Below are 26,492 nucleotides of genomic sequence, written 5' to 3'. Positions count from 1 at the left end.
GTGAAGGGCAGGGGGAAGAGGATATCCAGCTGGGCTGGTACACAGTGTACAACACCTTAGATGATGGATGAATGTGCAGAGGTGCATTCACTGACTAATGCAAGCCACAGTTAGGGGTAAACTTTAAAATAGAAATACATTAATCCATTTAGGCGTTTATTTTAATACACAATCACATAAGCTATAACATTTACAATTTCAGAAAACAACATTTAAAATGGCTTAAACTGTAAATTCTCAAGACTTTTTACAAAATGAACTCCAAGAACGAGTGGGAAATGAAAAATGTTCCAGTTTTATAGTCATTCCTATGCCTTCCAAGCATATGGTCTCTATTAGTGGTCATCTCCTACTATAGTGTGTGATAAAAAGTATATTGCTGTCCCTGAATAAGCACAGAATATCATGGATGACATACAAATTCTGACAAGTTGTAGGCCGATAAATATATTTGATTCTATCAACATGTATAATTCAACATGTTAAGGGTACAGCTCAGCGCTGTACAGAAGTACTCTACTGAGTTTTCTGGATTCAAGCTGCAGGAAACAAATATTAAGAATATTAAATATCTTGACCACAAGAATGACGAATAGGCGAATATATTAATTTAGTTTCATATCCCAAACTTCAGTAACATAACAGTTATCTTTCTGAAGCTATAAAAATGTATACAAATCAAGTAAACATTCAGTCTTATTTGTGATTTGCATCGAAACAGGGAACGGTTTTAAATAGATGTAAATAATACCTGCACTTTAAAGCAATCATTTGCAACATTTGCTTATTATGAAAGGTTCAATTTTGCTCTTCTCTCTCAGATATAAGACAGGCAGGTCTTAACATACATACGTAAAATCCTGAATAAATAGAAGAGGAACTGGTGTAAAACACGAGACTGAACATGCAGGAAATGTCATTCCAAAAATATCACAAGGATAACTGTGTAACATCAGATGTTGCTGATCAATAAAACAATAAATACTCAAAGGATCTTGTAGATCATTTAAAATATTTATGCATGTGAAACCCATATGGGGTTAGATACTGTATGATCTCGAAGGCCGAATAAAAACAGTCTGACAGAGTTTTAGATATAAATATTCCTTCATTCATACTCACAAATGAAAAGTGCAGAGAACAAGCAAAAAGAGTATTTACAAGTTTTGACACAAACATACCAATGTGTGTGACATATAATATAAAATTAGATTTTTCTTTTCAAGCTGCTCTTACTATTGAGCCCAGAAATCAATTTAATTAAATTTAATTTTACCCTGGGAAACTGATATAGTAACACAAACGTGTACTACTTCTGCATAAGGCAGATCAAGTAGAACCAAGACTGCACCTCTGTAGTTTTAAGAAACTTAAACTTTCTGTTTTACTAATGGTAGAAGTTAGGTCCAGGTGTGGCGGTGATGTCCTCGTAGGGTGCTCTCTGGTGCAGGTGAAGGGCGTTTTGTTTTTTCAGGACCAGGAGACAGTAGAAAGTGGCTGCAGCCTGCGAGCGATTGCCTCCTTCACAGAGTGCTTTCAGGCTGAATGTGGTGTCACTGTTGTTCTGCCAAACAAACACAAGAGACAATTTAATTTCCCCAAATCATCCCTAAATCCCTGCCCACTGAGACTATAGATTTGTATCTGTTATTCACTGTTAAATAGAGGAGGGACACAGCCTAACATGGAAACATACAGGCTTTACACAGATATAATATAATAGTTAAGATTGGTGTTACTGTGATTCTAATATCTGAACATTTATTTTTAGGTCCTTACTTTTAGAGCGTCCAGAAGCTTCTGTGAACGTCTGGTTATCCTCCTCTCCTCAAAGTCCTGGCTGTCCAGCACAGACTGCAGGTTAGAAAAGGACCATATTTCAGTCAGTGATGCCGGGAACATCTCCAAGGCAGCATGGGAAATTATAAATTATCACCCGCCATCTGGCAAACGCTGATAGATTTGCAGTTTGTTTACTGTATCAGACTTTTTTTTTCAGATCACCATCCATTTTTAGTTTACTTTCAATCCAAAGATAAGGCCAGTGAAATTTGGAGTCCAACAGAGTTTAACTCCCTGCCGTTTCATATCTGTAACTGTGTGTGTTCACAGGCACCTGAGTGTGGAGGGAAGCTGACGGAGTCTCCTCCTGCATGCAAGACGGATGGACAAACATGGAGTCCTCTGATGGAAGTTCTGGATGACTGAACTCTGATCTGTTTTCATCCTGACAGACGCACGGCACAGATAATAAACCAATCATAAAAGAAGGTAAAAGGGCATCAAGAATGGGAATTTAATAACGTCTCTTCACCCGACATGCTAATGCTTACTTGATGATTGTCATTTGTGTGATCAGAGTCTGTCAGGTCGGTGTTGTGTGTTCTTTCAGGATCTATTGATGAATCTACGACACTGACGTCTGTGGTGAAGGCGCTTATGTCCCTCTGAACTATACAACACATAATAATGCAGATTACATGTCACAAAAGGCAGAACAGAGTACAACACCAATGACGCATTCAAATAGAGAGGTCATAGTTCATAGTAAGTTCCTACCTTCTTGTCTATCCTGGCGCATCACCTCAAGCTCCGCACGTACACCATAAGGTTTCACATGGAAAATACTCTTGGCAAAGAGCTGCAAAGGCAAAATTAAGTTTAATGGCAACAGCAGTAATTTCAGTTGAATGTTCACTATTGATAGATTCATTGTTTTTTAGATAAAACACCAACATTGCTGGGATGTGTTAATCTTTTTACCTCCTTAATCTGTGGAGCTGCTACAGTGCTACACGGCTGTGTGAAGAGTTTATCTGCACCGCCGCTCTCCTTCCACTGCATGAGCTGCAGGGTTGGTGGGGCCATGTCCAAAGGGACAACCAGGTCTGAACAGTCGAGGAGCTGCGCTCTGATGGACTCATTTGTCAGCTCTTTAGTCTGGTCAACAACCAACTTGCGCTTCCTCTTCCCCCTCTTCTTCTCGGAGTTTCCTGAAAAGAAACAGAACAGAATATCATGAGAATGCTTGTGTTGCTGCATCGAGTATCAAGAGCCTACTGTTTGTGTGACAAGGGATGGACCCCAGGTCAGCTGTTTGAAGCTTTTGGTTTCTTCAGAATTATGATAGTGATGGTTTTAGAGCGCATCATATACAATAGATTTGTGAGCTGAAGGAACACAGTTTGAGAGTTGTTTAGTTGTGCCTACGAGTGATGGTCACAGGTTCAAGTGCAAAGGCTTCCTCGTCGTTGGCGAGCAGGGTGGTCTCGTTCTGTGTAGGCGTCACCATCTCCGCTCTATCAGCATCTGGAAAACATATGGAGTCTATTTTGAATTTGAAAATAAGTCTGAATGCAAACACACTATCCACTGGTGTGGCTGTCCCATCAAACAAAACTATCGTCTACGTAAACAACCCTGTTGAAAACACAAAATAAGGGTAGGGTGCTTTACATTAATGTTAATAGAAGGTAAAAACAAGATGTAAATAACGCATGATGAATGATCACCTTGTTGATAATTGAGTGCAGGGATCTCTGGATTTTCATTTTGAGGCTCTTCTAGGAGGAAGTCGTTGGACGCGACATCATCACTGGAGTTTGTCAGGAAGTCTAGAGGGTCAGTAAAAATGAAAATAATTGATCACTCTTATTTTTGATAAAAAAGAAGCAAAAGAATCAACAATACCATAACAAGAGCAAAGATTTACAATAGCAGGGTTCCTACAGCTTAAGCTAAGTTAGATTTAGGACTTTTTTTTAAAGCCACACAATGAAATTGAAGACAAACTTTACAAAAACCAAAATTTGACTTGCAGTTGTAGGCTGTCTTCTTGTAATTGCATGCAAACATGTGGGCAATTTCAGAGTTCGGGAAAATTGTGCGGAATAAGTCTTGTACTCCCTCATTTGACTATGATTGGTGTTTTGTCACTGTCACATTTTAAATTGCAGTGTCAGAAAAAAACTATTCATAAAATCCTACTTCCTATGCCTTAGCCTTTTTAAGACTTTTTAAAGATTGATTTAAGACATTTGAATACCAATCAAGCCCTTATTTTCAGATTAATTAATTCAATGCGTTTTAAGGATCCACGGGAACCCTGAGTAGATACTTTTAGTATTTGAATGTAATCTGTATTAGAAGTGGGATTTTCTTGCTACATAGCTACACGACTGATGAATGAGTGCAGAGAGAATCTTTTTCTTATTTGGTTATCATGATTTAATGAGCCGTCAGGCCATGCCGTGTCTCAGATGCAATTTTTTCTTTGTGTCTCAATTCAGAGGCTGGATCCTTCAAAGACGCAGCCCATGAACACCGGTCCATCAGAGGATGTGAAGGCCAGGTTGAATTACTGCTTCCTCCCCAAATAAGACAGTTTATCCTCACAGAGACCAAACCTACGTATTGGTGCGCTTGTGCAGTCCCAGGCAACTTGAGAAGTCAAATACTTTACAGTTTATTGCCCTTAAACTGCTGACAATGTGCAAACACCGCAGTTAAACTGGGACAAATTCCAGGATGCCTTCAAGTGAGTTGTGACATTTCACTGAAACACATAATGGATGAGTGGAAAATTGTACCAGACTGACTGTATATATATCCATATATTTCATTTCATCTTCCTTTAATGCCTTCTGATCCAGAACATATTCAGGCCCCTGACTAGAACAAACGATGGAAAAATCCTTTTAAGCGTGTTATGACATAACTGGTCTACAATGGCTGTCTTTGGAGGATCCAGCCCTGGTGTGGTGGCTTTGCTCAAGTCATTTCCTTCAAGGTTTCAGAAGGGTCACTTTTGAACTGAAGTGTATGCATACAAACATTACAACATCTTTTGTTCAATAATCCTACATCGAGAAACCCATCTGATTTCTCTACTGCATCAAAATTATATCTTCATAATACTGTTTACTGCATTATAGTTTGACATGGTTCTTGCCTAATTTGAAGACCACTATTAACAATAACTATTAACAGTAAAATAAGTCAAAAACACTTTTTTTTTTAAGTGCATGATGTTCTTTAGACAAAAATATGGCAAAAACTTATCCTGATCAATTCTCAATCGCTACCCAGTAGGTCGAGTCCTCTATCCTCATCCCCAAAAGCGTCTCCATGTTGAGTGAAGCTGTGGAAACTCATATCCAGTAACCCATTGTGGTGGCTCTGGCACTCATCTCCTACCCGTCAGAGCACACCAAAGGAGGAAAAAAATTACAATGTCAGTATGATTTGTCAGCTCTGCACAGAAAGCAGTGCTTCAGTGGAGAAGGTTGAGGTCATATATTTTTGTTATTGTCAACAAATTCCATGAAAAGACCAAAACCAACAATGCATTACTCTGTCTCTCAATGCATTCCAACATCCCTATCTTGCCTGAAGAAATCAGCCTCAAGCACATTCATTGTTTCAGATGTAAATCTTTAAAAGCAGATCATGAATATATAATTAAATATCTAAACTGTTTTCAAAAATATCAAACGGCTGAACACTAACAAGGCAAATTTCTCACATCAAATCAGTAAGTTTCATAACATGAGAACAAACTGGTTCTTACCGAAATCTATCAAGTTCAGAAAGCCATTTCCAAAATCCTCTTTCAGAGTGATTTCCTCTGATCGACACTGGTTCAGTGAAAAGTGGTCCTCGACATCCATGTTACTGGTGTCCCAGTATGAAGAGAGCATAGTGTGGACACAGACAGAATACTTATTAGTTTGGCTTAAAGAAATAATGGGTGATGAAAGGGCTGAAATGAAAGGGCTACTCCTGCTACTCAAATTGACAAAACACAAAATTAAGTATTAAAACTTAATTTTGTCATGTAAAGCATCTTTGAGTATCTTGAAAAGCCTGTTTTGTGTGCCTTTTAAACTGCCATGTCTTCAGCGACATGTCTTAAAGAAACCTGCAGTATATAAATGTTGGGATTTGTCTGAGAAGAGGAGAAAATGGTACCTTGGGCGTGGCAGCTGCAGTTGAGCATCAAAGGCAGTGAAATCTTCGATCAAGGTAATTGCTTTTAGTGTTGCCTCGAGCCCCTCCACAGGCATATCGGTCTGGCCTGGTGTGTTGAGAGAGAAACAGGGCAAATAATACAAATATATACTGAATTCAGAACTCGAATAGGTAAGAACAGCACCCAGTGATTTAACTGATGAGGTATTTCTTTATAGCTTTCACAGGCACTAAAACATCATGTCAAATAGACTGTATAATTTACAGATGAAGTCTTCAGGATCTTACATATAAGTACTTATCAGCTGAGCTAATGTAGTGGATTCAGAGATATCTGTCCTGTGGGACTGCTTAGTCTGTGTGATATTGCACATGGGAGAAACCATACATGCATACAACATGCTTGCATTGAGCTTCTCTCCTTCCAAAATATGTTGGTTAAGTAATTATGTCTATGTCACCCTCTGGTGGTTGTTCTCATTAGGGAAAGTATTTACCAGTGTCGACACTCAGTTGCCAGTTTATTAGGTACACCAAGCTGAAACGAATGTGGTCTAACACAACAAACCTGCAATAAATCCTACCTTAATTAAGGTTATGATGTTTAGCTTTTGTTTAAACTGTTTAAGAGGGGTGTTGATTCAACTGTATGAACATTTTGGAGGATGTAGTTTGTGGTGCTGCTGCTATCTTTCCATCTTTCCCCCTTCCATGAATGCATCGGGTTGGCCATAGTTTACCTTTGCACAGCCATAATTGTCATTTTAGCCAGTCCAATGTAACCAATATGGACCACAACCTGTCAAGCCTTTATTAATTTAAACAATTGTTGACAATGACAAAACAAGCACGATGTGTTACCTGGCCTGAATGCCATTTTAATTTTAACCAGGGCATCATTGCAGTCTGCAAGGAGATACTTGGCTTTCCTGAAGTAGATCCTGACCACACCAACCAGCAGATGACTAGTTGTCCGCAAACCAAGTTTCATCTACAAAGATCACACATACATATCAGACAGCACTCATACTTTAGGTGTAAGTTATTACATTATATGGAGATTTTGGGGATGCCTTTTTTATTTTTTTACCTGTGGGGAAATGATGTCTCTGATGGTTGTTTCTAAATCACATTCAAATACATGGGCCTTTGTCAGTTTTCTTTCCCAGTGCGCTGCCAGCCAGATTTTGGCCAGAGGTCCCCTCTTGGAGGTGAAGAGTTGAGTGTAGAACATCATGTTGGAGACACTCACTGACTCTAGCTGTCACCTGTGATAATAAACACAACAATTAATGTTTAAACTCTTCCCATGCAGTCTGATAAATGTGGCTAATGTCTTAATTCAGCTGACATTAGAGTAGTAGAGTGAGCAGTCAGCTGTTTAGTCAGTGTAATGTGCTTACGTTGTGTAGTTGAATTGTGATTACTAATTGGCCTTTTATAATGCTCATTATAAGTCTTTTCCTCATGGATTTATCTTGGTCTGTGGATGTGTGTGATTTTGTTGTCTGCTCTGTTGAACCTGTTTTTATTCTGCACTATGTCTGTAAGGCACTTTTAAATGTGCTATAGTAATTAATTTGACTTGACTTGACTAATATCACTACAAGACAACTGAGCTTGAACTTCTAGAGCCAGAGTCAGCTAGCGTTAGCTGAGTTAGCTGCTAGGAGCTAGCTCGCTAACATCACTGAGCTCGCCAGCTAAACCGCGACAGCAGACTAGTTTTTCAGATATTCACATAATGGCGGGATATATGTTAATGCAGTTAATAATTTAGGTGGGAACGTGAAATTGCTAATTTAATTAATTATACACATTTAGCGAGCTAGCTCAACATTAGCATCATAGCCTACCTGAACTGTGAAATTGGCGCGTTATGACGTCACCGCGAGGACGGGCAGCGATTTCCGGCCCCCGGGATGGAGCTACAGGTGTTAGCCAACGCTAGGTAAGTTACCATTGTTACCATAGTTACTGTTATCCACTCCAGAAAGAGACGTGAGAAAATATAAAATAAGTATTTATAAATGTGTCCATTGTTGCTACGACTCGGTTAGTAGTTGACCTTGGCTCAGTAAGCGATAATAATAGTGGTAATGGCGGTTAGTTAGCTACTCAGCTAGGTCAGTTAGTAACGAGTTAGAAAGAGTACGGTGCTGCTGAGTAACTGAAGCTGATGGACACGATCAGGACCTAGCTTATGAAACAGTAAGATAGTGTGTCCATTCAGTCTTGTGAAGGGCTCAACGCATGGCTGGAAAAAAGTACAACATGCAAGTCTCCCTCAAAAATAATCCAAGGCACACTGTAGTGTTTGAACAAATTAAAATGTCTTTATTTTACATGCAAATAACTGTTTAAAATGACCATTTTAAACAAATTAAAATGCCTTTATTTTACATGCAAATAACTTTAAAATGACCATTTAAAAGAAATTAAAATGCCTTTACTTTACATGCAAATAACTGTTTAAAATGACCATTTTAAACAAATTAAAATGCCTTTATTTTACATGGCATTAACTGTTTAAAATGACCATTTTAAACAAATTAAAATGCCTTTATTTTACATGGCATTAACTGTTTAAAATGACCATTTTAAACAAATTAAAATGCCTGTATTTTACATGGCATTAACTGTTTAAAATGACTATTTTAAACAAATTAAAATGCCTTTATGTTACATGGCATTAACTGTTTAAAAGGACCATTTTAAACAAATTAAAATGCCTTTATTTTACATGGCAATAACTGTTTAAAATGACCATTTTAAACAAATTAAAATGCCTGTATTTTACATGGCAATAAATGTTTAAAATGACCATTTAAAAGAAATTAAAATGCATTTATTTTACATGGCATTAACTGTTTAAAATGACCATTTTAAACAAATTAAAATGCCTGTATTTTACATGGCAATAACTGTTTAAAATGACCATTTAAAAGAAATTAAAATGCCTTTATTTTACATGGCATTAACTGTTTAAAATGACCATTTTAAACAAATTAAAATGCCTTTATGTTACATGGCATTAACTGTTTAAAAGGACCATTTTAAACAAATTAAAATGCCTTTATTTTACATGGCATTAACTGTTTAAAATGACCATTTTAAACAAATTAAAATGCCTTTATGTTACATGGCATTAACTGTTTAAAATGACCATTTTAAACAAATTAAAATGCCTGTATTTTACATGGCAATAACTGTTTAAAATGACCATTTATCAGTTATTGCCATGTAAAATAAAGGCATTTTAATTCTGTTCAAACATTACAGTGTGCCTTGGATTATTTTTGAAGGAGACTTGCATTTTGTACTTTTTTCCACCCGTGCAATGAGCCCTTCACAGGACTGAATGAGCCCAAAACACCTGAAGGATCCAAAGGGCACCTGTATGTGATTACCACAGAGACCCAGCAGCGCTTCTACTCCATTGTCTTCAGTAAAATAGTGTGTCTCAGGGAAAAAGACATGACTGCAGAAAAACTGCAGTCATGTCTTTTCCCCCTCTCAAAAACAGCACCGTCCTCATACCACTCTTACTTTGTAAATGGCAACTTCCGGTCGCAGAATATGAAAAAAAATGTGCGTTTTTTCATATTCTGTCTTCTAGTGATTTAATTTTTTGTTTATAGAAATAAAAAATGAAAATCAACCCGTTTTTTAAGTTTAGTTCATCCCTTTTTGACCCTGATAAAGAAAAACGCCTTGTATTTTAATTTTTGTTTTTTAAAATGAAAATAAAATAACCACTAATATTTTTTATTTTAATATCCGTTTGTGAAAGGAAAATGTAATGACCAAATATACACTGACCAAAAAGCACATGTGTAGCTATTTAAGGAAATGAACGATGGCTGAATTACACTTAGCTGTTTTGAATTCAGGGTGCTGGTATTGTGGATGCTGGCTCTTTGTGTGACTGCTGCTAGATAGTCGGACAATTTGTTGTTCAGAAGTTTAAATCCACACTTGTGCAATCAATAATAAATATATGTAAGCCAGGATATGTTTGTATAATGCAATATGTACAAATTAAATGGGTTTTCATCATTAACAAAACTATAGTTCCAAAAAATTGTTTAATGCCATTTTTGTTTTATTGAATAATGAAGTGGAGAAGGACAGGGCAGTTATTTTTGGGCTATCACTTCAAAACACATGTGTTTTCAATTGTCCTGTCTGTTTAGACCTAAAGAGAGAGGGTGGCTGAGCTGAAAAGGATTAGTTGATTAATGGAAAATGAGCCAGCAACTATTTTGATAATTGTTTAATACTTTCAGTCATTTTTCCAGCAAAAATGCACTTACAACAGTTACTGTTAGCATCTCCTCCAATGTGAGGATTTGGTGCTTTTTTTGTCATATATGATAGTAAAACTGAATATTTGTGCTTTGGACCGCAGGACGGATAATACAAGGAATTTTAATATGTAAATTTTTTCTCTGTGAAATTATAAGGACCATTTTATAGAAAAAAACTATTAATTAGTAAATTGAGAAACTAATTGGTAAATTAATTGCTTATAAAAATAATCATTAGTTGCAGCCTGAATTACTTGTATTAATAATAATAATGATAAAGGTGTAAGATGTCATGCTCCAACAGGTGCAACGACAACAAAACTAACAACTAGTGTCATTCAAGCACAGTCTGTACACATCACCCACACAGTCATGAGAAAACCTCTCATCAGGCAACATAAGTGTGTAGGTGAACTGTTACTGTGTAGAGGCTTGTTCCTCATGTTTTTCCATTTGTGTGCACTAGAAGGCAGCATTGGATACAGCACGACCACCTAAACATGGAGACCCAGTAACGGTAGGAAGAAACAACCTATGCCTGCCTTGCACAATTAGAGTATGAATCTAAGTGTCACCTCTTATCACACTGTTGCTATAGCAGAAGCTCAGTAATGATGACACAGTGAAAACCTGTACATAATACAACACAATACAAAAGGCGTTAATAAAAGTTATAATGTTTAATCTTGTTGACTGTGTCAGAGACTTGTTTCTGTCATCCCATATTACAGGGCTGCAACTAAGTTATTTTCAATATTGATTAATGTCCTTAATTAATGTCAGCATGTCCTTGAGTGAGACACTGAACCCAAAGTTGCTACCCGGGCGTTTTACAGCAGCTCACTGCTCCTTAGGATGGGTTATGCAGAGGTCAAATCTCATGTATGTATCTCTAATCTATCCATCCATCCATCCATCCCGCTTATCCTGTTATCCTGTTCAGGGTCGGGGGGAGGTGGAGGGACAGCTGACATTGGGCGAAGGCGGGGTACACCCTGGACAGGTCGTCAGTCTATCACAGGGCTGACACATAGAGACAGACAACCATTCACGCTCACATACACACCTACAGGCAATTTAGAGTCAACAATTAACCTGCATGTTTTTGGACTGTGGGAGGAAGCCGTAGAACCCGGAGAAAACCCACGCTAACACGGAGAGAACATGCAAACTCCACACAGAAGGGTACCAAGCCGGGTTTGAACCTACGACCCTCATGCTGTGAGGCAACAGTGCTAAAATTTAAAAAAAGTTTTATACAGTCTGTACTATAGGAAACAAACACTACCAGACTGTTCATATACATTGGATTTTAGTCATTTAAGGCACAATACCAGTGGATTTGAACTTCTTGATCTGCTTCCAAAATATTGTTATATCATTATTGTAGGACTGCAACCAAATATTATTTTCATTATTGATGAATTGGGTGATTATTTTCTTGATTTACTGATTAATTGTTTGGTCTTTAAAATGTCAGAAAATTGTGAAAAATGACCATCACAAGTCCAAGCTGATACCTTTTTAAATGGCTTTTTCTTGTCCTAGCAATTGAGAATAGGTAACAAGGTAAATGTTGGGCAAAAAATGCCTTAAACAATTCATCCTTTATCATAAAAGTTGCTGGTTATTTTTTTGTTGATCAACTTGTCTAATTATTTAAGCTCTACATTATTGGAACTCCAAGTACATGCAATATACAAAATCACTGGTATGGCGCTTTTATAAGTTGAGCCCATTAAACAGATTAGTTTATTATTTGTTTGATTATTTATTTCAGTGCGTCATCATAACTAGCTACATTTTGATTAATGCAGGGGGGTGAAGTCAAGATGAACCTGTCAAGTGTGACTGTGGACTTCTCAGCAGAGAGGTAGGATGAAGAAGCCTCTTTCTTTCTTTCTTTATTTCTTTCTTCAAGTCAGACAGTGATGTCAGGCCAAGGATTATTAACATGCCAAGATAAATTTATTGTTTTGTGTTGTTAACAGTGTGCCCAGGGTAATGTGGCTGCTCAAGAACAGCTGGTATGGCGGGTCATGGTCTGAATTTCAAGAGAGAGAGTGAGATTGAGATAGCCTAAAGGATAAAGATGTGCAGTGTTGGATCTCTAACTCTGCAAACTCCACAGTCATTATCTTTTAAGTGACTCTTAATTGAAGCTTTTGTATATTTGGGTGCTGTGCTTGGTAAACTCTCACTCCATCTGTGATGGCTAAACAGTAGATTGGATAATATTTATAATAGTGTTTTAACTTTTAAGTTTCCATCTGTCTCTGGAGAAAATGCTCACACAGTCCAAGATGAATAATCTCACTCATAATAGTCACAGTTTAAAACTGGGCTATGGAAATCATTGTCTTAAATTTATGGGTTTTGAAAAATACCCAGCTATAGTGTATGTGCCCATGTGGCATTAATCTGTCAGTTTCTCTAAATGTTATGTGCCATATCACTTCCTTTTCTTTTAATTCCTCCTCTGGCTACACTTGCCTCTATTGGTTGCGAGTGAATAAACATATCCTCCAGACTTTCTTTTTTTTTTTACACTGGGGAAAATAAAATGCTTTGCATTTAAGTCGATACTTCATGCATATTTGCTCTGACTCCCTGCTGGCATGGGAGTTTACGTTTCAACTGTATTCCAGTTCTGTTCGGCTCCTATATAAATAGATCTCTTCAGCAGATACTCTATATACTGTAGATGTACACATTTCTATTTTGTATTTCTAAGATTTCAACTCTCTTTCTTATATGGATGCACATGTGTATTATCTTCAAACGGTTGACAACCCCTCCCAGCTCTGGATTTGCTGTCATGATGATTTTGGTCCGTGTGCTCAAAAATACTCCCCCGAAAATGCAGTCTCATGGGCAAACAAAGATATTATAAAGCTGCAACAAAATTGAAGTATTTCAGTAGTAGTAATGAGTAGTCTTTCAACTCCCTAAGAGAGTGCCTTCATAGATTAATCCTGTCCAATCTACCAGGTTAAACATCTCATTAATTGTTAAGATGATTTTTCTTTTAATGAATGACAGTGTTGTACCTCTAACAAACAGATTTGTCCGTTAATGTAGACAAATAATTGGATGGATGGATAGCTATTTAAGCTAATTACTCAAAGTGAAGTAATATGAAATATACTGTTGTCTCGTTTTTTGTTGATTTTTGAAACATTGACTTTTTCCTAAAATATAGAGCGTGTTTGAGGGCATGCAGTACATATGCATATTTGGTTGTGTCGTCTTTCAGTTGCATTGCATTAAAGGGTTTGTCTAAAAAGTGATACACACCAACCAGGAATTTTAAACAGAGACCACACCAAGGTCTGAACAACAAGGTGCTGCCAATAATGTCAATACACTCCTCTAAAGAAAATGAGATTGGCAGTGAATGTGAACCTGGCGTGCCCTCAAGTTAATGATTGATGGTAATGTTTTCAAAGCAACACTTTGCTTACAGATAATTTATATGAGTGAAAAAAGTCTAGACGTAGGTTTTTTGTAGATCAGAAAAAGGGTTAGAAATCAAAGATGTCCTTCAAAAGTTGCCTTACTTTAATTACTCCTGTGCTATAATATGTTATGCAAGAATTGTATTTACCCATTTTCCTTAATCTGAAAAGATTAAATGAAAGGATTTCAAACAATCTGAGCCTCGGTTCTCTGGGAAACGATGCAAATTCCTGTTTCTTCAGAAAAATCGGACCACAGCGATGATTCAATGTTTTTATTTCTTTAGTAAATAAAGCTGCACAAGAATTTGCTTTTAATAATGATATCAACACATACAGTTTGCTTTTCTTTATATGCACACATGAAGCCACACAGGACAGTACCACATTAAAAAGGGAGAGCAGAATTAAATATAGCAAAATGCTGTTTACGTTCTGTTTTTAGGGGAACACGAATTATCAGTCTTTTGATGCATATGTGCAGGATCAGACGTGGTTGTCATTATAGCTGATTAAAATCCAAAGATTAATTTATTTGAATCGATGGCTTCATTTTTACAGTAAATACACATAAATATAGAAAATAGGAAGTAGAAGACAAAAATGAGCATCTATAATCTAATATGCATTAGAGATTATAGACACTTCCGTGTATGCACCTCTGTCAATTTATGCTAATCAAAAACATAAAGAAATCATTTAAACACATTAAAATGAAACAGAAAACAAGCTGACACAGACGTAGGCATCAAGACATTACACTCATCATTTCTGTGGAAAATCGTCTGAGGTGATTTTTTTTTTTAATTTGTCCTTGCCCAGTAGTCCCTTTGTCTTTCTGAGCACCTGCTCTGTCTAGTTTGCATCATGAAAGAAGGCGGTTGTACCACTAAAGGAAATCAGCCTGTGGTTTTGCAGAGCGTTGGCTAACTGTCACCTCTGTGTAGGTGGATCCTGTCAGGATGCAGGCAGTCCTTTTGGGTGTCGTCACATGACACGGCACTGCGTTCTCAGTGCAGTGCAGACACGTCCCGTAGCTCTCCTGCTGTCCATTTGAGAAGGGCGTGGAGATGCTCATGTCCTTGTTGCGCTGCGAGGTCGATCCGAAACGTTCTTTCGGTTCTGACTGCGGACTCCCCCTGTAGATCCTCTGCCTTAAGATAGAGGTGTCTCTGTAGAGACACTCACGAAAGTTGGGCTTACACAGCAGGTAGACCATAGGGTTGTAGATAGTGGAAGACTTGGCAAACACGGCGGCGAGGGCGAACAGGTCGGGAGGAACCTGTGTGGCGTCTCCGAAAGCAGCCCACATGGCCACGACAGCATATGGAGTCCAGGCACCCAGGAAGCCTATACATACTGCTACTGACAGCTATGGAGAAGAAACACATGCAGACGCTCGTACATGGTTACACACCGCAAAAACAGGATTTATTTAGCTTCATCCCAGTGATAACGATCCTATTATTTATGATTACACACACACACACACACAGATAGCTTCATTTGCCTGGGAAGATTCTACAAAGATAAAGCAGGTAATCAGCAAAGCATTTTTATAACCGCTGAATAATTTACCGTCTCATATCCTGCTAAAATCCTGTCAAATCGAATTCAGTCATACTGAAGCGACACACACTCATATCCTCTGACCTTGACAATGAGAGCGTGTGCATTGGTGGTCTTGGTCTGTGGTGACACATGCTGCTGGACGGCCTGCCGCGACCCCCGCACCGTCAGCAGAATGAAAGTGTAGGAGAGGAAGATGATGGTGCAGGGCAGTGCATAGCAAAAGAGGAAAAGGCAAACAATGTAGGACAAAGCTGAAAGCTCGTGGTTGGGTGCATGCCAGTCAATGCAGCAGGCTGTGCCGTAAGGTTCAGGACTGTAACGCCCCCACTGTACCAAGGGCCCCACAGCAAACACGGACGCGTAACACCAAACTCCAACGACCAGGAGGCGGGCGTGTGACGAGGAGAACTTGTTACCTGATCAGACAGGAGATACAAAAAAATGATTTGAAGTTATTGTGGCAATTTTTTACCCCCTCAAATGTCCTGCTTTGCAGCTTTGTGTTAAAATCTGTAATGTTGGCAACATTAGTTTAGTTTATTATCCCCTCACCATGGTTGGGGAAGCTGACTTTAAGGCAGCACACTAAGGAGAGGGCTGTGAGGTTGGTCAAGCTGCATAAACCAAACAATACTCCACACATAGCATAGAGCTGACAGGTGATTTCTCCAAACAGCCACCTGTATACACAGACAAGGAGAAAAAGAGAAATATGATGGAGACTAGGGCTGCAACTAGGGATGCATGGGTATCAGCTGATACCGAGTATCGATCCGATACCAGTGTTTAATTAATAAGCTGTATGCCTCACTGTGTGGAAGTGACTGAGATCATTCTTTTATGTGTAAGGCAACATCAGGCTTGACTTCAACATTGCTTTCCTAACTTTTAACACCAGCAACATGGTAAAAGAATCTTCAAAAATTAAAAGGAATTACAATTCAAGTGGATATCTTTTTAATGCAGCAACAAATTTATCAAAACTTAAAGAGCAATTCAATTTCCAGTCTATAATGTACTGTATATAGTATATAAACAGAATTGAATTGAATAGATCGGCCCTAATGTCACCAATACCTGATCCAGCTATATGAGTCAGTATCGGCCTGATATCCGATCCAGTATCAGTATCGGTGCATCCCTATCTGCAACCAACAATCATGTTCATCGTCAATTCATCTGCTGATTATTTTCTTGATTGATCGATTCATTGTTTGGTCTCTATACTATATACTGTAAAAGATTGATGACATGACAGCTCCCCAAAAATGAAGCCAAGACATCTTGATTGCCTCTTGGTGGATGGCTGCCGTATAAGTCATAAATCCCGCCCTTTCCATGTTAGCGGATGGAACATGGGCCTATAAAGTACTATAAAATGTAATAAAATTAATTTTACAGTCTCAAACAAATGCTGGCATGGCTGCTGTGAAAGAGGCACCCTGATGCACCGGCTGTGGGAATGCCCTCACAGAGATCCTCCAGGTTGATGTTCCTTAATGTCCTACCTATACTGTGTATACTAGGAGACAAAATAGAGGGGTTATCAGTAAGGAAAATGAGATTTGTAACACTGGGTTTTCTTGCTGCTCAACAGAAAGTTGTTATGAACTGGAAAGTAAGAGCTTCAACCTGCTTTAGCTTGAGCAGTTGGTTTGAAGAGTTTATAGATTTAATAGGAATGGAAAGAGCTGCCGCCACATTAAGGCATCTTGATCGGGGCCTAGAGGGATTATGGGATACACTAAGGGCATATTGGAACTCCTCACTGGATTATGTGTAATGGTGTAACACCCCCATTCCCCCACCCCCATCAAAATCTCAAGATGGCAGGTCGCTCCTGTTGCCGAAATATTTTGGCTTTACTTTTGTATAATTAGAGATAATAGAGACGCGTCGTCCATCTATATACACAGTCTATGGTCTATACAATATCAGGAAGCAGTGAAAAATGTCTTAATGTCCTCTTCCAATGGTATGTTTTGTCTCACCAGCAGTCCAAAACCAAAATATATTCAGTTTACAATGATATGAAACAGAAAAGTCGAACATTTGCACAATTGAGAGACTGTAACCAGCATCTTTGCTAGAAAAAATGCTGCAAATTATGAATTTGTTATCAAAATAGTTGCCAATTACTGTCAATTAATTGTTAACTGAGAAATTAATTTGACGTTTCTTGAAATGAGAGAAAAGAAAATAGAAAGACAAGCGAAGGAATGTGAGATACCTGTGTGTAAAAGATGACGGTATTGCCAGTGGGAATAAAGAGAGTGTCATCCCAAGGTCACTGATGGAGAGATTAATGATGAAGAACTCAGCTGGCTTCAAGGTCGACCGCTTGTGATATGCAACAAGTAGCAGAATGCAGTTGCCCATGAGGGACAGTATACCTGTTAAACAAAAAGAGAGAGATTGATTGAACTGGGCTGGAGATGCACCTGTAGGGATTTGCGACAGATCAACTCGGTAGATATTTGCTTGTTGTGTGGACTTACAAAAGACGCTGTAGAGTGAGCCCATGAGGATGTCGTGCTCCTTGGAGATGGTGGAGGCAAACACAGCAGATGTGTCTGAAGCATTTCCCATCTAAAATGTAGCACACACAAGTTAATAGTAAATAAAACAATAAAAATGAAGAATTTTCTCCACTGATGATGTAGGCTTGACTGAAAACACTCAAGGGAGCTGTCTGTCGTCTGCAGTGCAAGCTGTGCTTTCTTACTGTCCTTGTTGCACAGCGCCTACAGCTGTGGAAATGGATGGAAAAGCTTCTTTTATTAGAAAATAATCCCGTCCAAAAGAGGAGGACAATTCGTATTAAATAGAAATATACAAAGCAGGATTGACAGATGGAAAGAATTAGAAAGACTGTGCCTTTCAGGATTTACAACAGGAGAATGAGATGAGAGATTTAGAGCTTGAAACAAAACGATTAAGATGACATGCGCTCAAATTTGATGGAAAAAAGAGATTGCGATATTGTCTCCAGCCTTCACATGTTTACACATGATGCCAGCAAGCACACCCGCAAATACAATACAAGACAGCGATAGAAGTGATAGAATAGAAACATAATGAGCAGCAGAGTTAAGAGGTGTTCATTCTCCCCCGAGAGCCGACAGGTGCTCAAGAATTTCCGGGAGCTCATAAATTAACCTAAAAGATTGTAAGAAGAATCTTAATAGTGTCCTCTCAGCATCAGTTGAAGCATGTCAGAAGCACTGGTGCTCTTTGTTATGAGCCAGACAGACGTGATCGAGGCAATCAGTATCTTCTTACCCGTGCTACCTGCAAACAGGATGATGATTGCTATTCAGGACGTCACTTTGCTCGATAGAAGAATGAAAAATAAAATGGGAATCTGGGAGGAAAGGACCGTGCAGGGACGAATGTGGAGCAATACTTGGAGTGCTATCAGAGATGATGCAGAGGCAACATTGACTCTCAAGGACTTAGGCAATCACGCAGGATAAAGACTGAGGCTTCATTATTATGCAAGTCAGCACACCAGTCAATGACGAAATGTCCAGTCAGTCTGAGTGGAGGAGACTCAGCAGAGTGAGTAGTTGTGACCAGTTTTAGTGATACTCGAATCCAACAACTCCACTATGATGTCAGCAAATTAAAGCATTATGTTATCAATTAAACAGATTTACTATCAGTACAGTCAGTTGCCAGTTTATTAGGCACACCTAACTAAATCTAATGCAGTCTAATACAGCAGTCTGCAATATGATATAATAATAATTTATTATCATTTTGGTGGTGCTGTTGCACTGTATTGCGTTATACAGAGAGATGCTTTTGTTATTTAGTCTACCCTCATTAATAAAAAATGGGGTGGACAAAATAATAGAAACACCTGTCAGTATAACGTTATACAATTCAACAGCACCACAAACTGCAGCCTCCTAAATGACATACAGTTAAATCAACACAAAAAAACTGAACATTACTAGACTGTATTGGTTTTAGCTGGCTGTATCTAATAAACTGACAACTGAGTTCATAGCAATAGCATATTTTGTATTCTTAATAGGGCTGTCAGTCGATTAAATGTATTTAATATTTTTCTAGTATGACATGGTTGGTACTAACGGATTCCGTAGGTTTGCTGGTTTTGTATGATACCAGTATCTTCAATCTAGCTTTAAAACTGAAACCGCTACAGCCTAAAAATTGCGAGTTGTATTAATGCGTTTAAGAAAGTTGTAGTGTTAAACAAATTTGCATTAAAGCCGCAGTAGGCGAGATTGGAGCAAATATGATTAAAACATTTTATAAAACGGTCGCTATATCGTGACAGTAGTACATGAAACAGGTAACCTGAAAAAAATCATGTGCCTCTGTGTCCTCCGGTGCTCCTAAAGGCATCTGCAAGATTTCACAGACCGGAGGAAAACAACCAGTCAGAGCTGATCTGAGGTCTGCTGTCCAGCTGCCGTCTCTGAGAGCCGGCTGTCAATCACTCGCGAACTCTGACCAAACGGTCAAACTAGGCAGCGCTGATCAAATATGAATCAATATTATGTTACGTTAATGCCTATTTCTCGCCTCAAATGTTTTCAGAATCATCTTGTAGTGCACGGTTTAGCTGTAAAATGAGAAAGTTTGTGACGCCGCCGCCAATGTGAAATCTGGTGAAGGAACGCCAAGTTCCTGTCACATGACCGGAGCACAGCCAATAGGAACGCTCTCTCAATGAAATAACCTGTGATTGGTCAAAGTCTCCCGTCAAGGCTAGATTTTCGAAAGCTTGAAAACAGAGCCATGATGAGGTTCAGCAGTCTAATTTTCTCTCAAAACACTTGAATTACAATATGCTGAAAGGTTATTATTGGATTTTTGCCCAATGATGCTAAAATATACTGCCTACTGACACTTTAATGTGTTATCGCGTTAACTTTGACAGCCCTAGAAAACATAGTTATGGATATTATATTATATTTCTGCTAAGAGATCCCCCTAAATCCTACACACTGGACCTTTTAAATATCAATGTCAGTAACAATTGATTGGACTCAACAACACAGCAATGGCCTCCTTATCAGCCCTGTTTTTTTTCTCTCACAACAGACAATACAATTTCAGAAGACAATCTGCGGGTGCATGTTTCCTGAATGATAACCATCCTGTTCAAGTAGGCTTCAGAATGAAACATCTGCACGCTCAGATCTGTGCACAAGATGTTTTATCTCATACAAGCTCTCGGGCAGAAACCGTCACGCCTGGAGGATTTAAAGCTTGCATTAATCAAAGCAACTTCTGCACAGATCTGAGTGTGCCGATGCTTCGCTCTCAAGTGCGCTCGTCTTTAAGCTCCAGCGCCTCCACCGTGCCTGAGAGAGCAGTATTTACCTTGATTTTTTTTCTTTTAAAACCATCCCATACTGTATCATCTAGAAAGCACTGTTGAGTTGAATCAGTATTGTTTAATTTAACAAATATAACGCCTGGACAGACACAGTATATGTGACGATACTATCGCATATATCTCTGGAACTGAACTCATTCTCTGTATCTGTTTATGTAACCAGAGAAGCAAAACCAAGACGACCCTTAGCCATGGGAGTGTGAAAGTGAGAGGGAGGAGGTAGACAGGGAGAGCCGGGGAGAGCTTAACCAGCTGAACTGTGTCTTTGGTCCGCTGTGACAGATTAGTATTTTGAGACTGGCTGAACTGTGACACTACGGTTATCATGTCTCTGAGCCTGGCTACATAACTCTTCTGTTCAGCTGTGATTAATTGGACGCCTTTGAGACAGAGACAGGGACAGGGACGTTGTCCTCCAGATGATGATGTAGAGGGTAAACCATATATGGCTTGCTGACCTGGTTTATAAACCGCATTATTTCCGTTGCACCTCATCCTGCCCTGACCCGTCTGCCCAAGTTTTATGAAGACATTTTGACTGTGTAATTTACTGAGGAAGAAATTTCAATTGATTTATCTGCAGTTTACTGCTGTTGTCAGCGTGACAAGTAATCTCTAAGTTTCCCCTGCAGCATGTCATCAAAATTGTGAGAATCATGTGATGCCACTGAAACTAGGGCTGTCACTCATAACATTTAAGTGGCTGCGGTCAGAGGAGATAAGCAGCCATTTAACGGCTGACAGGCATGTCAGGATGTCCAACATGCATGAGCTCATGAGCAGTGACAATCACAATGTCAGAGTGTCTGCATGGTTTACAGAGATTGGCAGCCGGTGGGATGGCTCAATCTTTGACCTGTTTCTAAATCTGACCTTTCCTTCAGCCCACCATTTACATAATAAAACGATGGCTTTGGTACTGATGATTTTATCTTAGCATCATAATTGTGATGTTGCATTCACACCCAGCTCTAACTGTTTGTGCCTTTTGACATTTGAATCATGAAGTATTTGCATGTTTTTGAGTGTAAAGTGTCACGTTGTATCTTGTATGCTTGGGTTGATTGACCTGTCATGACCCTTTGGCATTTACACTGTTTTCATTGGTGGATTCCAAGACAATATTGGACTCATTTTTATTATTTATACTCTTGTATGTTAAAAGCATGTTGGCAAAGTCAGATTAATCCAGCTACAAATTTTTGTGTACGTACAACATTGTGTTGTTGCAATTATCTTTAATATTGTTTGCTTATTATACTTAGCTCTGTTTGTTTGCAACATGCAGCTTTTTTGTTACCTTACACGATGACGGTTTACACTGGCTTCGGTACAGTTGAAATAATTATCTGTGACGGTTCTCGCACAGAGGTGAGAAAAGTTAGTCTGGAGCCATACAAATAGAATAGGAGTAAAACGGACATTGTACTGTTTTCTGCGGTCATTTGACTAATACAAAAGAAAATGGCTATAATTGTTAGTTGTTATGATGACAGCTAACGTCAGTGGGGCTGGGAAGAGAGCGGACACAGTTCCCTGAGACAGATCGCTGGGCACACAGGAGAAGTTTGCCTTCAGGGCTTTCTTCCAGAAAGGGTTTATTTTAACCCAAATTATAATCTTTTCCTAAACCTAAGGAGATTTCTGGCAGAAAGGCAAACTTCTCCAATGTGGACTCTTGTCCTTCATTGCGGCGGGGGCTGAGGTGGAGGAACCATTAGCCCGCTGCTGCTAGCCGGCTGGCCGCTAGCCGGCTGTTTGAATCATTGTCTTTTCTGTAACCAGTGTAGCATTAAGGCATGGCGGAATTAGCAAGCTAGCTAATTAGCCAGCTGTCCGCTAGTTAGCTAGTTAGCTAGTTAGCTAGCTTGCTAATTCCACCATGCTTTAATGCTACACTGGTTACAGAAAATGAGCCGAACAAAGTTGTCACTCATCTGGCGATAGCAATGTGCTTTCCTACGCTGTGACAAGAGTGTCAGCCCGCTAGAACCGGCTACAACGGTCACAATGGCACCAGTTCACAGAAAAATGGGTGCTGCTCTGCAATTGCAATCCATGCATCTCTACAAAGAATGCTACTGAAGGCTTTTCTCGTTGGAAAAGATGTTTTCACTCTTCTGCTTACTGGCTTTGGCAAGAGTTTGATTTACAGATGGTTCATCCAATCATCTGCCAAGTATTTTTTGAAAGTGCCTGCCCTTTTCCAAACAGTTTCCAATGACGTCTTCTCAGATGGTTCTGTGTAACAAACAATCTGTCAGGTTAGCTTTTTTTAGGCTAAGTCTTCTAGAAATTCAATAAAAGTTTAAAGCTTGTTTTATAGCAGAGTTAGATACAAAAGTCCAAATTAGGGCTGCAACTAATTATTACTAACTGAAATGATTTCCATTATTGATTAATCTGCAGATTATTTTCTCTGTTAATCATTTAGTCTCCAAAATGCCAGTTCCCTGGCCTGAGCCAAAAGTGATGTCCTCAGATTGCTTGTTTTGTCCAACCAAAAGTCAAAACACATTTCATTTACTTCCTATCACAATTGGCAAATCTTGACTTTATTTTTAGCGGAAAACGGGAGGCATTTTTGCTTGAATAAAAAGATTAACAAATGAGTTGTTGCTTGATTTTCTTTCAATCGGCTAATCGACTCTTCATTGCTTTCACCATTTTTGTGTGCAGACTATTTGTATCATTTTATTAAACTTGTGATTCACTGCATAGTACAATATTTAAAATCAACATATATGACACACAGTGTGCTGTGTGACACATCCCTTGAGGGCCCTGTGTGACCTTTTGTTTGATTGAAGAGGACTGTAACAGCCTCCTCATCTGAGAGTGACTGACATTGACAAGTGAATGCCATCACAGTACAATATTTACACCGTGGTTTAGCAGCATGACAAAGAGTGGTTGGAGGCAACTCTTTCAAACATTGCAGGACATGCTGTGACACATCTTATGTAATCACTGTAGAGTATGATCACGTGATATAAATGTCAAATAGGTCATTAACACCTGAACTATTCGAGACCGCTAACCGTACACTCACACTTTTGTTTTTTACTTTTCTTGCACAATATTCTTTAAAGGTGCTATTGAAAACATTTAGCCACTAGATGTTGTTGAATGTAGAAATGTAGAAATGTTTTTTTTCCTGTTTTGACAATATAACCCATTGGTTAAGATTGTAAGAACTGCTGGTAATTGTTGTTGGTTTTGTATAAATATTCCGAATTGTAGTTCTGTGGGTTATTGTTATTCGGACAATTAAGCTAAGATGGCTAATATGTGCTAACGTCAGTTTTCACTTGTTGCCATGGTAAATATCCACTTCCACGCCTGATGGAGACACCAGTGTCAAACTCAGCCATTTATCCGTTTTTTTCCACACTAACTGGCAACTTGATTGCTGACGACCTAGAGATACCACATGATACCGACGGCGTTATACTATTGGCTCACAAACCTTGTTAGAAGTGGGAACTGAACGTCTGATATCTTCCACAGAAATAAACAAAACATTTATTTTGGACCCGTCGAAATTGTTTAAATTCACAATCATAACATTTTTTCAGGAAAAATTATACTTTTATTCAGCACCTTTCTAAAAGCTCTGTGGATGAGTTCTTTTTTTTTAAAAGAATAATCATCAACAATAAGACCTTTAACATGTGGCTTTGGCTTGTAGCAAATTGGGATCTGAACTTAACAATCAATCAATAGGTTTGTTGATAATTTCCTACAAATAAACAATTTACATATCAACTTTAAAGTAGAGAGTAGGATTAAAAAAATGTTGCATTGCTTTTTTTAGCCAGTGGGATGGGAGCAAGTAAAATACAGAAGGGGAGATAGAGGAAGATTTAATCCTAGGGCAGTGGTAGCACTGATGTCGTTTCAGAGATGGGAGACTCCTATTTATCCGATCGGTACAGAGATAATTTGTCATTAAAGTTCTGATGTAAACAATACAAACATTGGTAATTTGACATGTTCTTAAGGTTAATTTGATTACTTGTATTCATACACTGATGCTCAATAAACAATCAGAATATCATGTTTAAAATGCTATGCAGTATCTCTAACGTTAAACAGGCTTTCTGAGTATCCGATCTCCATACCTATGGGAAGGACATCAGCGGCAAAAGAATGCAAAATAAATGAATAAATACTATTCTGCCACCCTAGTAAGTCGTATCATAATCACTTTACCACCACTGCTTCTCCTTCATGACACAAACATATTACATAACCGCAGTCTGATTGAGTGTGGGAAAGCATTGTCTTGCCTCAGACAGCTGTTTTCATTATTAGTCTTTGACTCTGAGCTTCAGTTGAAGGTCATTCACTTTGTTTTATCACATTGTATCCAGTAGAAAGACATCGGTACTCTGGCGTCATAATCGATCACTGTCAACACATATTGATTCTCTGTTGTGAGCCTATGAATTGTCACATAAGTCTCTGCAGGTAATAACAAAATGCAGCTCATGCATTCAGGCACACATGCCCAGAAAGGTAAACAGCCTGAGATCAAGTTGACAGGCTGTCTGGAAAACTGTCAGTGCAGCGACAACTATAACTTTGACTAAAAGATAAAGAAAAGCAGTCTTTTTTTTTGCAGAGGGATGATCAGTGACCTCATCACTAATCCTTCTGGAGAGCCCACAAATTAGCTGTGATGTCTGTGCCTTCATTTCATCAGCATTGCAGCCGGCACAATCTGTTTTCACTAGTATTTGAACCTTGACTGAATGTACCTGTCAGTAAACACCCTTTTAACACAACCAGATGTTTATCATTTCAGAGGGAGGCTTGAAAGATAACAACCACTGCGAGTGAGAATAAACTACCAGACCTTTGCAGAGAAAATACAAGTAAAGAAATAAATTGTTTTTGAGAGTCAGGTCAGCTGCTAGCAACCATTGAAAACATGAATGAAACAAATGCGTCACCATCAATGATCCCATTTTTTGTTATTGTCTAATATTTTTGAATTTACTGGAAACATAAAAGACTGCCACTGCTGTGCTGCTTACCTTCCAGGGAGGAATGGCTTGTCCTCTGTTAAACTCATGGAGGCCAGGTGGAGAGCAGGACAGAGAGGAGAGGAGCTTGGCCAGACACCGACAAGGAGACAGAGAGGAGGGACGGACACACACACAGAGAGAGAGAGAGAGAGAGAGAGAGAGAGAGAGAAGGAGAAAGGGATCAGCATAATACTGGCAAGCTCCGAGTGTCAGTGATGACTCAAAACATCACTCCCCACCCCATTTCCTCTATCCCTCGCTACTTTCCCACTATACTTATCCCCTACACTTTGATTTGTTTCTACACTTTGGATTATTCGTCTTCTTTAGACGTGTGAATCATGAAATAGAATCACGCATGTAAGGTGGGTTGTCCAAAATCACTTTCTCATGGTTTACTCATACATGGCTGCAACTATGAGCAACAGTTTGTGTATGTTTATGTTCATACTGTTCTGTATGTATACAGAATCACTGCATCGGGATGCACCGATACCGGATTGGATATCGGGCTGAAAGTGACTCAAATAGCTGGATTGGATATCGGTGACAATGGGGCTGAGCTATTAAATTCAATTCTATGTTTATATACCATTTACATTATATAGTGGAATTTTAATTCCTGTTTAAGTTTTGACCAATTTGTTGCTGCGTTGTTGGTGGTTTACACCTGAATTGTATTTCTTGTTAATTTTGAAAAAATTTTGTCAAGTGTTTGGTGTACGATTCATTATTTTAATAGTAAATAAAAATTCCCAAAACTAATATTACA

At 38.7% G+C, this 26,492-nt stretch overlaps 2 protein-coding genes and 1 long non-coding RNA gene across 3 annotated transcripts; 1 reads left to right on the top strand and 2 right to left on the bottom strand.

The window, feature by feature from the left end:
• Window positions 1-143: 143 nt before the first annotated feature.
• On the bottom strand, window positions 144-7,975 carry rad21l1 (RAD21 cohesin complex component like 1). Its single transcript, XM_037772105.1, has 14 exons — window positions 7,827-7,975; window positions 7,061-7,238; window positions 6,832-6,961; window positions 5,971-6,076; window positions 5,570-5,673; window positions 5,085-5,192; window positions 3,513-3,614; window positions 3,211-3,309; window positions 2,764-2,993; window positions 2,560-2,641; window positions 2,334-2,452; window positions 2,117-2,227; window positions 1,780-1,854; window positions 144-1,564 (listed from the first exon to the last, which is right to left on the bottom strand). Exons 2-14 carry the CDS (start codon window positions 7,205-7,207, stop codon window positions 1,388-1,390), a joined length of 1,590 nt encoding a protein of 529 aa, XP_037628033.1. The 5' UTR covers window positions 7,208-7,238; window positions 7,827-7,975; the 3' UTR covers window positions 144-1,387.
• Window positions 7,857-26,492, top strand: LOC119489544. Its single transcript, XR_005207199.1, has 4 exons — window positions 7,857-7,921; window positions 10,747-10,797; window positions 12,098-12,153; window positions 25,737-26,492. It is a non-coding gene; the product is annotated as an uncharacterized LOC119489544 (long non-coding RNA).
• Window positions 13,999-25,848, bottom strand: opn7d (opsin 7, group member d). The gene is made up of 6 exons (XM_037772106.1): window positions 25,730-25,848; window positions 17,809-17,899; window positions 17,541-17,703; window positions 15,863-15,990; window positions 15,392-15,726; window positions 13,999-15,110 (listed from the first exon to the last, which is right to left on the bottom strand). Exons 2-6 carry the CDS (start codon window positions 17,897-17,899, stop codon window positions 14,628-14,630), a joined length of 1,200 nt encoding a protein of 399 aa, XP_037628034.1. The 5' UTR covers window positions 25,730-25,848; the 3' UTR covers window positions 13,999-14,627.

The sequence above is a fragment of the Sebastes umbrosus genome, chromosome 6 (genome assembly GCF_015220745.1).
Source record: "Sebastes umbrosus isolate fSebUmb1 chromosome 6, fSebUmb1.pri, whole genome shotgun sequence".
Taxonomy (NCBI): domain Eukaryota; kingdom Metazoa; phylum Chordata; class Actinopteri; order Perciformes; family Sebastidae; genus Sebastes; species Sebastes umbrosus.
This window is presented reverse-complemented; position numbering and strand designations above follow the sequence as displayed.

Excerpts from the sequence above, each read along its gene's own strand:
- rad21l1 (XM_037772105.1), bottom strand. The coding sequence starts at position 7,207 with ATGATGTTCTACACTCAACTCTTCACCTCCAAGAGGGGACCTCTGGCC. Across the intron at positions 5,193-5,569 it reads TCTGAACTTGATAGATTTCG|GAGATGAGTGCCAGAGCCAC; the intron begins GTAAGAACCAGT and ends TCTGACGGGTAG. Across the intron at positions 1,565-1,779 it reads AGCTTCTGGACGCTCTAAAA|AACAACAGTGACACCACATT; the intron begins GTAAGGACCTAA and ends TTTGTTTGGCAG.
- opn7d (XM_037772106.1), bottom strand. The coding sequence starts at position 17,899 with ATGGGAAATGCTTCAGACACATCTGCTGTGTTTGCCTCCACCATCTCC. Across the intron at positions 15,991-17,540 it reads CCGTCATCTTTTACACACAG|GTGGCTGTTTGGAGAAATCA; the intron begins GTATCTCACATT and ends CTGTGTATACAG. Across the intron at positions 15,111-15,391 it reads CACACGCTCTCATTGTCAAG|CTGTCAGTAGCAGTATGTAT; the intron begins GTCAGAGGATAT and ends TCTTCTCCATAG.